The 12,241-nt window shown below is 36.8% G+C and overlaps 1 protein-coding gene across 1 annotated transcript; it reads left to right on the top strand.

Annotated features, from left to right (window-relative positions):
- The first annotated feature begins 6,671 nt into the window (after positions 1-6,671).
- Positions 6,672-12,046, top strand: LOC7474707 (ethanolamine-phosphate cytidylyltransferase). Its single transcript, XM_024603873.2, has 10 exons — positions 6,672-6,929; positions 7,584-8,031; positions 8,402-8,637; positions 8,961-9,121; positions 9,410-9,481; positions 10,125-10,192; positions 10,342-10,462; positions 10,792-10,857; positions 10,975-11,097; positions 11,711-12,046. Exons 2-10 carry the CDS (start codon positions 7,679-7,681, stop codon positions 11,780-11,782), a joined length of 1,272 nt encoding a protein of 423 aa, XP_024459641.1. The 5' UTR covers positions 6,672-6,929; positions 7,584-7,678; the 3' UTR covers positions 11,783-12,046.
- The last annotated feature ends 195 nt before the right edge of the window (positions 12,047-12,241 follow it).

Genomic DNA, 12,241 nt, shown 5'->3' with positions numbered 1-12,241 from the left:
AACCCAAAGTTATTAAACCCGACTCGGGAATTAACCCGGCCGAGAGGTCGGGTCTCGGGTTTTATGGGTTGACCCGGGTTAACCCGGGTCAACCAGATCAACCCGGAAATTCACTCATTTTTCTTTCTTTTTGAAAGCTGTTGACAACAGCTTCAACACAACACAAAAGTAATATTCCCACAGCTTTATAATTAACCTTTCCCAGCTAAATGGCTCTAAAAGGCAAAAGCTACGGGGAATGCCCCACATTACAATTTAATATATTTCCTGTCAACTAAAATTTTTGAAGGAAAGACACATGTAACCTAATCTTTTCCCTGTCTCTACCAAATAAAACAAGCCGCCGCCGCTCCCCCTGCTTTTAGATTTTCTCTCTCAAAACCAGCCTCTCCTAAAACCAGTCAAAGCTTCCCTTTTTGCTTGGCCAAAACAACTGTCATGCCCGATTGATTATCAAAAATTGGAAGATAAAAGACATTCTCTTCCTTCTTTCTTCACTCTCGTTCTAGAAGGTATTCTATCAAGCAGCAGGAGACTAGAGAGCCACGACTTCCTTCATCCATCTCTCAGTCACCCCCCTGGTTTTTTGGCCAAAACTAGAGAGCCCCTCCTTCTTCTTCCCCAGCCGCCTCCGTCTCTTGGCCAAACCAGAACCACCGCCCACCGACACAGGAGACCAGCCCGATCAGCCTCCAACGACAGCGTCCCTCACTCTCATTTCCTCTCTGTTGGTGCTAACAACAACTCATTGTACTACAATGATTGTAGAGAAGATGATGAAATAAGAAAGGAGGCCGAAGGACAGAAACCACATTTGAAAAGGGGAAAAAACCGGGTCTCGTCCGGGTTCGTCCGGGTCATGGGTCGACCCGCCGGGTCGACCGGGTTTTGCCGGGTTGTTGCACCAGCCGGTCTTTTAACAAACCCGAACCGGTCCAGGTCCCGGGTCGGCCGGGTCCCGAGTCGACCCGCCGGGCCGGTCCGGGTTTAATAACTATGGTTCAACCTCATCATTCCATTTCTTTTCTTTTCTTTCTTTTCCTTTGTTTTTATATGCGAGTTCATTCTCTCCTTCTTTGTTCCTAGCTATTGGATTTCTTTGCTTTTGTTGCTAGCCATCAGATTTGCATGAAAATTTTACATGAGTTGACTTGGAATATAAGAATGTTTTTGTTTTTGCTTATGTTTTTATATTTGTTGTGAAGTGCAGTTCTCCACAGCAAAAAAAACACACGAGCAAAAGCAGCAAAAACATGAATCTATTATTCTTGCTCGTGTTTTTTTACTGTGAAGGTTATACCTCATAACAAATTTGCAAAAATAGAAGCAAGAACAAACACACCCTAATAGATATATCAGCAGAACCCTTTTTTTTTTCACCTCCTCACGAGCAGCCAGTATTTCCTCAACGCTTCCAGGTTGTCCAAAACATCTAAGATGGTCTGCAATCAGGAGCAGGTTATTGCAACCACCACACCGCGCCACCACGACACCTTTTTCGTATGATTCACGACAAACTGTCTTGATAGATCTTGTCTCACAGAGTCACAGACCTTACAAGTAAAGATCATGGCTTGAAGAATAAAACAAAAATGGTCAGGGGAGAGGGGAAAGTGATTCTGCATTTTAAAACCAGCAATAGGGCCCGTCTGAAGTTCTTCAAACACCAGCAACTAAATAATTCTTCATGCAGGTGCATTAACAATTCACAATATCCCATACACAGCCAGAACAATAAAAATAGGATGACTAATGTTCCTTATCTTCCATCGGAGTCAATTTAAACTTTGAAATAAACAAAATTAGCCTTAAACACATAATGCATCAGCATGTTCCAGGCGTCCACTTTAAGCTAATAATTTTGATCAAGGGATTTTTTATTTTTTTTAACAAAATTGTAAGGAATGACCAACTTTGTCCCAGATTCAAAATCTCAAGGATCCAATTTATTTATTTATTGAAAATACAAGGTTTAATGTGATTGTCATTGAACCACAAGGACCTCTACTTTAAAAAATAAAAATGCAGCCATCAATTATTTTTGATAAAAGTATTTTGATTGATTTTTTAATATATTGCTTTGAATGATCCGGCTGTAAAGCGTCGCTTCTTCCACAGGAAAGCAGTAGCAAATGCCATCAGTGGCAATAAGAGTGGAGTGGAAAGTTGGCTTTAGGCACTTTTTCCCTTTTGAGTTGAACACTAATCAAAGACTTTATTACAAAACTGAGCTCCTAAGTCTCAAAATCTCTAGTTAGAAACAATTATTCTTTTAACATTTTTGAATCTTAATTTCATTCAATGAGATCTCAGACTCAATTCTTTTATACTCATCACAACAGTCACATTGTGTTCCTCAATGTAATATAATGAAGTGTACAAAACCGTACGTTTTAAGGTTTAAGATTTATAATATATATTTAAAGGTTATTGAACTCTTGCTTGTTTCCTCAGTTTTCAACAGAAAAATATCATTCTCTTAATAGAAAGATAGAAAAAAAAAAAGGAAACAGATGCACTCATTTAATACATCATTACATTACACAAAGCAATGTATAAGGACAATAATGTACCTCCCAACTTCAACTTACCCTGGAATTCATCTCATTTTTCTGCTTAGAATAGCCACAGGAAATTAAGCTTTTAGACAGATTCAGATCGCACGTAGTTCATCTTCGAATCAGAAGAAAGAAGAAGAACAATGACTTCCTCTTTTCCAAGCTGTTCACAAGTGTCCTTAAACAAACCAAAGCAGAAGAAATCATCATCTGTTGATGCTGTCATCGGCAACAATGACCTTGTCACCCAGATTTTATTGCGTGTGCCTGCAAAATCTGTCCTGAAATTCAAGTTAGTCTCCAAGAAATGGCTATCTATCATCTCCCACCCTAGTTTCGCTTTCCACCACACCCAACTCAATCTTCACACCACCTCTGCTCTCCTCCTCAGAGTATTATTCCTTTTCAAGGAACCATTTATCTACCGTTTTCTTTCTCTTGATGGGAAATCCGTTGTTAATGTTCCCTCCAATTTTCTTTGTTTCGATCCCGATAACCCTAGGAGCACGTATATTTCTCAGTCCTGCAATGGCTTGCATTTGTGTTATAGAGGCATTTTCTGTTATATTGAGAGAAATAGATCAACATATGTATTCAATCCTACTACGAGACAATTTGCAGCAATACCTTCTCCACCACCTGGCAATGAAATAAGTTTGAGCCAAATTCAATTGGTTTTCGATCCTTTGAAATCGCCTTAGTACAAGATCCTTTGCGTCTCCCACTTGGAATCAACGCTTGAGATTTATGTCTACTCATCCGAAACCAAGATTTGGAAGCTTTCTGTGCGCCATGAAGATTATGATATTTCGCCTGCAGGCTTGAGCAATTGTGTTTTTTGGAATGGTGCTGTTCACTGGATTGATCCTGCGGGGAACGGGTTCTGTTTCCTGGTTGATGAAGAATGTCTTCGAGCAATGCCGCGTCCTCCACTTCCTGCTTCTTGGGAACTTAACAGCTTCAGGTATTTTGGGGAGTCTGATGGACAATTGCACTTTATTGGGTTATTGGCTGGCGAACAAAATCCTGATGCTATGAACATGGGTGTCAATGTTTCTCCTGATATGTCTGCTGGTCAAATGGCAAGAAGTAGAAGTTCCAATATCGGTTCTCAATTCATTGTTGTATATGCCATGGACAAGGGCTATTGAAATTGGTTTGTCAAGTACTACCTAGATGCGAATGCCATTGCAGTTGCGTATGCGGAGATGATGGAGGACCCCACAGTCTCGCCATGTCTAGTTAACGGATCCATTAATATATCTTCTTTTATCGAGGGAAACAACGAAGAAGAGCCATTGCTGGTAATAAACATGCCTGGTGAGATCATATCTTACAGCTTCAAGAGCAAAACATTCAAGAAGCTCTTCAGTTTTCATCCTTGCGAGGACCATATCTGCTCTGCTCTCCAGTACACCGAGACCTTAGCTTGGGTCTAACAGATGTAAGGTGTCCTGTGATTTAAAATCTTCTGAACTTGTTCAAGTATTGTATGCCTGCTAGTTGCTATTGCATTATGATTTAACTTTTTTTTGTTGCATTTGAACAGTTTCTTCTAGGCTTGCTGATAAGAGAGGAGGAAAAAACACTAGTTTCTTCTATGCTTTTGACTAATCATAATAATAAAATAGATCATGAGAGATTAGGGCCAAATTTCAGGGGCTTAATAGAATTGGATATGATATCCACTATGGCCTACTAAGAATCTGAGATCAATAATTACAACTCCGTCTATAGCATCGAATCTACTCTGCCTCTCCTACTTTTTCCACCTCGTACTTGAAATTAAAAAAAAGTGATAGATTCCAATTCCTCAGCAGAAATGATTTCCTGCAACCAAGATCTACTCATCCAAATTCTCATAAGATTACCAGCAAAACTCCTATCAGACTCAAATCTGTATCCAAACACTGGCTTTCTATCATTTCCAGCCATCAATTCTCTAGCCTCCACGCACTCCAAAATCCCAACAAAAAAACTTCAGGCCTAATCTTGCGGAAATCACTTGAAGAATTCCAATTCCTCTCTTTTGAAAATCCCAATAATTCCAGATCCCTTCCTCCCTTCACTTCTCTTGATTGAGTTCACAAAGGACCCTGCTGGCGTCAAGGTTTTGCAGTCTAGCAACGGGTTGCTCCTCTGTTCAGGGTCATCTAAAATGGGCACAACTTGTTGGCACTATATCTATTAACCCTGCTACCGTTTAGGATTGGATTGTGCTTTCCATGGCTACGTGCTACGTTTTAGATTGAAGTTTGCGGGGGCAAGGATGCTGCTCTCGGCTTTAATTGCCCTGCAAAACAAGTCTGTAAACAACATAAATCCATTAGACACACATCCATTAAAAAATTTAATGACGAAAAGAAGATACAGTCACATAAATCCATTATATTTCATAGTGTTATTTCTTTGGATTATGTTAACTTTGAAAACAACATTTTGAATCCATTCACGAAAAAAATAATGGAACTTATCTTTAAATGTATAACGATTCCATAAATAAAATTTAATAGGTAAAAATAAAATTGTTGGGTGATTGAAGAGAACATAAAGATTACACACATATATAAATATATATTTGCTTTTTATTACAATGATTCTTAACAAGTTTAAAGGCAAAAACAATTGTGGTATATTGATCATAAAACATTATTGGAGGATTCATTTAAGCGTGCGTGGTGATGAGATCTCTACTGTAAGAACCTGAACTACTCTTTAAAAACATAATGAGATAAGCTATGTCCGCATGACCCCAAAAAAAAAAGCAACACTAATAAAATCTTAAGATCACCCATTCATTATGTGCGTCCTAAAGACTTATGCTGGATACTTCTAGTAAATAGTAATTGATTAACAATTAGTAGTGAAAATCATTGTTACTCTTCTCATAAATTACTGTTTATTGTAACAATATTTTATTTTTATTTTTCGTATTAGATTTTTTGAAAATTAAGATTTATAATTTATTTTAATTTACTTGTTATTATCTCAGTCTCATAACACGAGTCATAAGTTTTGCGAATTAATCTAATTGACTTGGGTTTTTTTGTTCTTTTTTGTAATTTTTTTTTTAATTTTATCCTTCACTATTTGGGTTGATTGTGAATTAAGTTTCATAATTTATTTTGATTTTCTTTCTATAAAGTTATCTCAATCTCATGAATCGAGTCAAGGGTTTGGCATGTTAAATCGGGTTGACTCAGGTTTTTTTTGTCCTTTTTTTAATTGATTTTTTTTTCAATTTCATCATTTAATGTTGGATTGATTGGGAATTGAGTTTCATAATTTGTATTAATTTTCTTTTTGTTGGGTTATTTCAGTCTCATTATCCAGGTTTGGCAAGTTAACCCGGGTTAACTCGGGTATTTTATCTCCTTTTCTAGTTGAATGTTTTTAATTTTATTCTTTAATATTGGGTTGATTGAGAATTGAGTTTCAATATGTTTTTTATTTTTATTTTCTTTCTATGAGGTTATTGATTCAGGTCATAGATTTTACATGTTAACCTGGATTGATCCGGATCAATCAAATATGTTTTCATCATACACCATGTTGTTAAACACATGAATAATTACCTTAGAGGGGTACAATTGCAGATCTAACACTCAGAGAGGGGGCTACTTAAGAAAACTGCATCAAATTTATGTATTTTGCAAAGAATATGGTGGGAACCCAAGGTATGTTTTCAAATCCGGCCCTCTACTTTATTTAAACTTTCAGTCATGTCCTTGTTCAACTCCAATATCCTCATCCTCTCAAGAATCGGTTCTCCTCTGTTCATGGAGGGGCCAAATGAATTGAATTTTTCTTTAATCATTCTCTTAATTCTCTTGACACCATTATGATATCAATGATCTTAAGTTCAATGCACTATTTTAAAGTCAGCAGTCAAATAAATTTATTAAATTTCTCTAAATGCACTATAACAATGTATATCATAGTCTTGATTGACATGTATTACTATTAAAAAAAAAGTCAGATGGTCCAAAATAATAAAAAGTTAAAACTTAATGACCCAATCAATTCATTGAAAGTTCATGCACCGATTTGATATTTCCCTCTAACATGGACAAATGTTTATATATATATATATATATATATATTCTATGCAAGAGACTCAAACATATTTGGCTTTCTTAATCACAAAGATACATCAAACCACAGATAATATGAGATCGAAATCTTTCTAGTGAGTCTAATTTATTCCACGAAGAGAGAGGGAAAAGGAACAAACAAAGAAAAGGGGGCGAGGTTGAAATTCTTAAGACAGAAACATCTCATCCAGCTAAAAGTATCCAAAGAAAGAGGAAAAAGAAAGAGAAAGGTGAAAACAAGATTCTTCTGTGTCTGACAGATTCCAGATTTCTAGGCGTAAGTTTCTATGTTTCAAGAATTCTTTTTTTTTTTTCATTTTCATTGGTTTTCTCTCATTCCCAATTCCTCCCCTCAGGTTTTTTGCCCTTTCTCTCTTTGAATCTAATATAATAAAGTTTTTTTTTTTCTTCTTGAATTTGATTCAGATTTAGAGCACCCCAATTCATTATTTTTCAAGAAAAAAGCCCCCCCCCTCCCCATTTATTTTATTTAACATGATGTAGCAAGCAACCCCTTTTGTTGAATTCTCTCTCCCATTTTTGTTTATTTCTTGTAAAAATGTTCTCTTTTAATTCTCTGCAAAAGAAGAGAGCAAGAAAAGGAATCTTTTCAGATTTGGTCTTATTACTATATGCTTTTTTAGCATGGCATTGAAGTTTTTATTTGAATTTTAATTGGTGTTTATGATTTAGATTTCTATTTATTCAAACAAGTTCATTTCTTTTTCATTGAATTCCCATTCTGTTTTTTTTTTTAAAAAATAAATAAAAAATAAACTCAGGGACTTTTTAGTTTGTCAATTCATTTCAGACAACACTTCACTTTGATTTATGACAGTTTAAGGAAAACATAGTTTTTAGTTTCCCATTTATGTTAAATCACAATTTTTCTTTTAGTACCCGATTTTAATTGTTGTCTGATCTTATGCAGGTTTTTTTGTCTCTATACTCTCTCTCTCTCTCTCTCCAATCCTTTATCCTCAAGGTTGGAATAGCAAAACATAGTAAAGAGAGGAGAGTGGGAGAATGGAGTATGAGAGCAGCAGTTCGATTTGGGATGGAGTGTATTACTACCCACATCTGTTTGGAGGACTAATGCTAACTGCTGCTTTGCTTGGATTATCAACTAGCTATTTTGGTGGACTTGGGTACTCTTATTTGCCTTATATGTGGTCTGATCTGGGAGTTTTTTATAAAAAGAAGAGTGAGAAGAAGCGAATTCGGGTTTACATGGATGGTTGTTTTGATCTTATGCATTATGGACATGCCAATGCTTTGAGGCAAGCTAAGGCTTTAGGAGATGAATTGGTGGTTGGTGTTGTTAGTGATGAGGAGATTGTTGCCAACAAGGGCCCTCCTGTTTTATCTATGGAAGAGAGGTATTTTAATGCAGTGCTCCTTTCTTTTTTTTCTTTTTTTTTTAAAAAAAATTTCCTCTTTTTTTTTGGGTTTGAAATGGCTAGACTTTGTTAATTACCATGCATTTTATTTAATTATGTGGAATTAATTTGCAAAATCTTGCTGATCAAGAAATGGAACTGGTCAAATTGTACGAGTTAGATTGCATATGTGCTATGTACTTCTTGAGGGCCACAGACCAGTTCATTCAAAAATCCCTTTTGTGTCTATTTAATTATAATTGCAATGGACTATAAAACATGAATAAGATGAAATATCCGTAGTTAGGCTAACTTTTAGCGGCAATACATTAACTGGACTGTATATGTTCCACGTGATCATTCTTCCCAGGCTGGCCCTTGTCAGTGGATTGAAGTGGGTGGATGAAGTCATAGCCAATGCTCCTTATGCCATTACAGAGAAATTCATGAACAGTCTCTTCAATGAGCATAAAATTGATTATATCATACATGGCGATGATCCTTGCTTGCTTCCTGATGGAACTGATGCCTATGCCTTGGCCAAGAAAGCTGGGCGTTATAAGCAGATCAAACGAACAGAAGGTGTCTCCAGCACAGATATCGTAGGTACTATTACTTCTCTTGAACAATCTCTGCAGTTATTGGAAGAAAATTAAATATTGACTAGTTTGAAAAAGAAAAAAAAAAGATAATACAATCGTAACAATATGTTTGGGGCTATCTATGAATAAGCTCTATTTTAATTTGAGTTGAGGGCATCTCATCAGTTCAAGTGTTTGATATATATATCCCACTCTTCCCTTCGTATCATTATGATCATGTCAATTGTACCGGAGACTTGAACTCATTTCATCATCATTTACACCAACAAAGATAACTTACTTGTTTTATTTTTGCTTCTAATTGCTGCTCTACTTATTTGAATGTAGAGAGAATACTTTCTTCTTTGAAGGATGCAAAAGCTTGTGAAAATCATGATAATACATCATCTTTGCCCGGTGATGATCATAAAGGAAGTCAATCCAACAGTTCCCGTATATCTCAATTTCTACCAACATCCCGGAGAATTGTACAATTTTCAAATGGCAAGGTATCACTTGTTTGTTTTTCTGAATTATATTGTCAAGGCAGTAAAGCATGAATTTGTGACCACAAACTGGAAATAATTATATATGGTGTATTTGATCTTCCTATCCAAATTTACTTATGGTATATGTTTCATACCTGCATTTCTTGTTTGGAACTGAAAGGGAAATTAAGGTGTTAATCAGACATCTTGTGCATGATTTAAGGGCATAAAATAAAATTTTTCTTGCTTTCATGAGTGTATGTGGATCTTATTTCCTTGAGTAACACTAATTGTTGCATGTAATATTAGGGACCTGGACCAAATGCTCGTGTTGTCTACATTGATGGAGCGTTTGATCTCTTCCATGCAGGACATGTAGAGGTATTATCAATTATCTGCAATTTACGGTCAACCTTTTTTGCAATGATTCTTGCAGTTTCAAATTCACAAGGAAAATGTTGTGATTGTATCTCCTTGTTGCCATGCCAAAACTCCAAAATACTTAATAATTTTCTAGACTGGTTCTATTGTGCATTGGCTTAATGCATTTTAACATGGCACTATAGGTATACATGGCTCATTGCCACTAACCCAAATACCTGCCTTTGGCATGCACACACGGTGAAACTGGTTTGTAGCTCAAACTGACAATTCCAGCACTCAGGGCTGGGTTATGACAACTTCTGGTTTTTATGTCTAATAGCAAAATCAAACATGATTGGATCAGAGTTGATCCAATCAGGTCTGAATCCAGCAGAATGGTTTGTCAAAAGCTTTCAACAAATTTAATGTCACTGTCATGGCTGTTGGGTGATGAAGCTCCATCAGATTCATTACTTTTTTTGGGCATGTGATTGGCTAGCTTGTATCTCACAAGACTCTAAAGATTGATTCCCTTGGTGGTTATCCAAGTGGATGCGTGATGCACACATTAATAGTATATGTCATTTACAAAATGTGGCTGTTTCCTTTATTGCTAAAGGTCAACCATCTATGAAAATTTGTTGAGAAATTTTTCTCTCAGATTCTCAGGAGTGCTAGGCAGCTTGGAGATTTTCTGCTGGTTGGGATCCACACTGACCAGATTGTAAGGTATACCGACTTGTTGCTTGATTTTACTTGTATACACTGTTCTTACCACACTTGATATTGGCAATAGTTTGCACTGCATAAGACTGTATCTGCACTTCTGCTGTGTCAATATAGCAAAATACAATGAAACTTAATGTTGTTTTGTGCAGTGAACACAGAGGGAAAGGTCACCCAATTATGCATCTGCATGAACGTAGTCTTAGCGTTCTGGCTTGCAGCTATGTTGATGAAGTTATCATTGGTGCGCCTTGGGAAGTTACCAGAGACATGGTGTGTTAATTGTTTCTATTTACTTCCTTTAGAGTGTTCCACGTATTAGGGCCACTGGGATGTGCTTACTCTTTGGCTAAAGCATGCAACTGACCTTAGTTTTGGCACAAATAATGGTTTATTGTTAATGCATCACATGCACACGCACATGCACATGCACACAGAGATGGTGCTGATGCATGCCAGATGCAGAAAATTGATATGAAGCATGACTGACTAACAGTACTTACTCTCTTGAGACATGGTCCATAATTTGGATGATCATTGTTGTTGTATGATATCTAGTTCCAAAAAAAAATCCTAAGGTCTTTCTTTATTTGCTTGATCAGGTCACAACTTTTAACATCTCCTTGGTTGTGCATGGGACAGTAGCAGAGAGCAACTCCTTGTTGGCTGTAAGCTAAATTCTTTGATTTCTCAGATTGACTCGCTCATCTTTTCTCACTTTTCACGCAACTTACTATGCGCATTAAGGGACTGGGAAATTGAAGAAAATATTTTTCTTTATGCAGGGTGAACCTGATCCATATGCAGTTCCAAAGAGCATGGGAATTTTCTGGATGCTTGACAGCCCTAAAAATATAACGACCACTTCAGTGGCCCAAAGGATAGTTGCCAATCACGAGGCTTACTTGGTATTCCTTAGTTTCTTACCATTGCTATACTTGAATGAGCTCAACGTGATTCTGTTTTTCGTTCTGGATTCACTTACCATTCATGCATTTTTGGACTGTCAACTGTCAACTAATCTTCGCACCACCACAAAATTTAAGAAATGGTCAGAGAAAATTAATCAAACGTCATTGGATCCTTGCTAAATTCACTCGGCGTAACTCACAAGTTTGACTCGTGATGTGAGCGATAGGATGGGCCTGACTAGTGGGACCCACCCATCCAATGGCTCACATCATTCAGTGAGTCAAACTGGTGAGTTACAATCAGTTATTCCAAGGGATTTTCAAGTTTCGTTCAACCGTGAATGAGTTATCATTCGATTTCTTTGTTCTTTCAATCTGCTATTCAAGTTTTAGATCCAATGTCCTTGATTGTTTTCCTCAAGCATTCTACCTTTTAGGATGTTTTGTTTATAATTAACTGCTCCTCAATAAAGCTATGGAAGAGTTATAACCTTTCTTTTACCTCCGAAATAGTTCTTTTTAACAATTTTAGGATAGTAGCATTGTAACCACAGCTCGCTGCATCATTATGTGATGTTTTGCTTGCAATTAACTGTCATCTTGAATGCAGAAACGCAATGCCAAGAAGGCAGAAAGTGAGAAGAAGTACTACGCAGAGAAAGTACATGTGTCAGGAGACTAAGCAGAGGGGCAGTTCCACCGTAGCTGGTTTCGTACAGTTATTTATGCAGTGCACCTTAACCATCATAGAGACGTCCAATCGGCCAATATACATGACAGTCCCATAATTTTTGTTTTGGAAGTTGGGAACGACAATTAGATCGATGTAGAAGACCTCTGGAGAGGCCTTAGACGGGTCATTATATTTTATTCGTCACTTGTTGTAACTTACTTTCAGAATAGAACCGAACCCTCAATAATGACACACTGTTTAAACAGTTAATCACGTTAGGCCTTCCCATCTTTCAAGTTTCAAGCAAATTCATTTTGAAGTTTGAGCTCTTCTGGTTCAGTCAATTACTCGCAGAATCAAAATGGGGAGGACTGTTTAAATAAGTGATTGGATTTGCTTAAAGAGTCAATGCTTTGCTCTGGTTTTAACTTGAAAACAAAACAAGCAAAATGAACGAGACGTGATAAG

The sequence above is a fragment of the Populus trichocarpa genome, chromosome 6 (assembly GCF_000002775.5).
Source record: "Populus trichocarpa isolate Nisqually-1 chromosome 6, P.trichocarpa_v4.1, whole genome shotgun sequence".
NCBI classification, from domain to species: Eukaryota; Viridiplantae; Streptophyta; class Magnoliopsida; order Malpighiales; family Salicaceae; genus Populus; species Populus trichocarpa.
The sequence above is the reverse complement of the archived record's forward strand: the minus strand, read 5'-3'. Positions and strand labels throughout refer to the sequence as shown.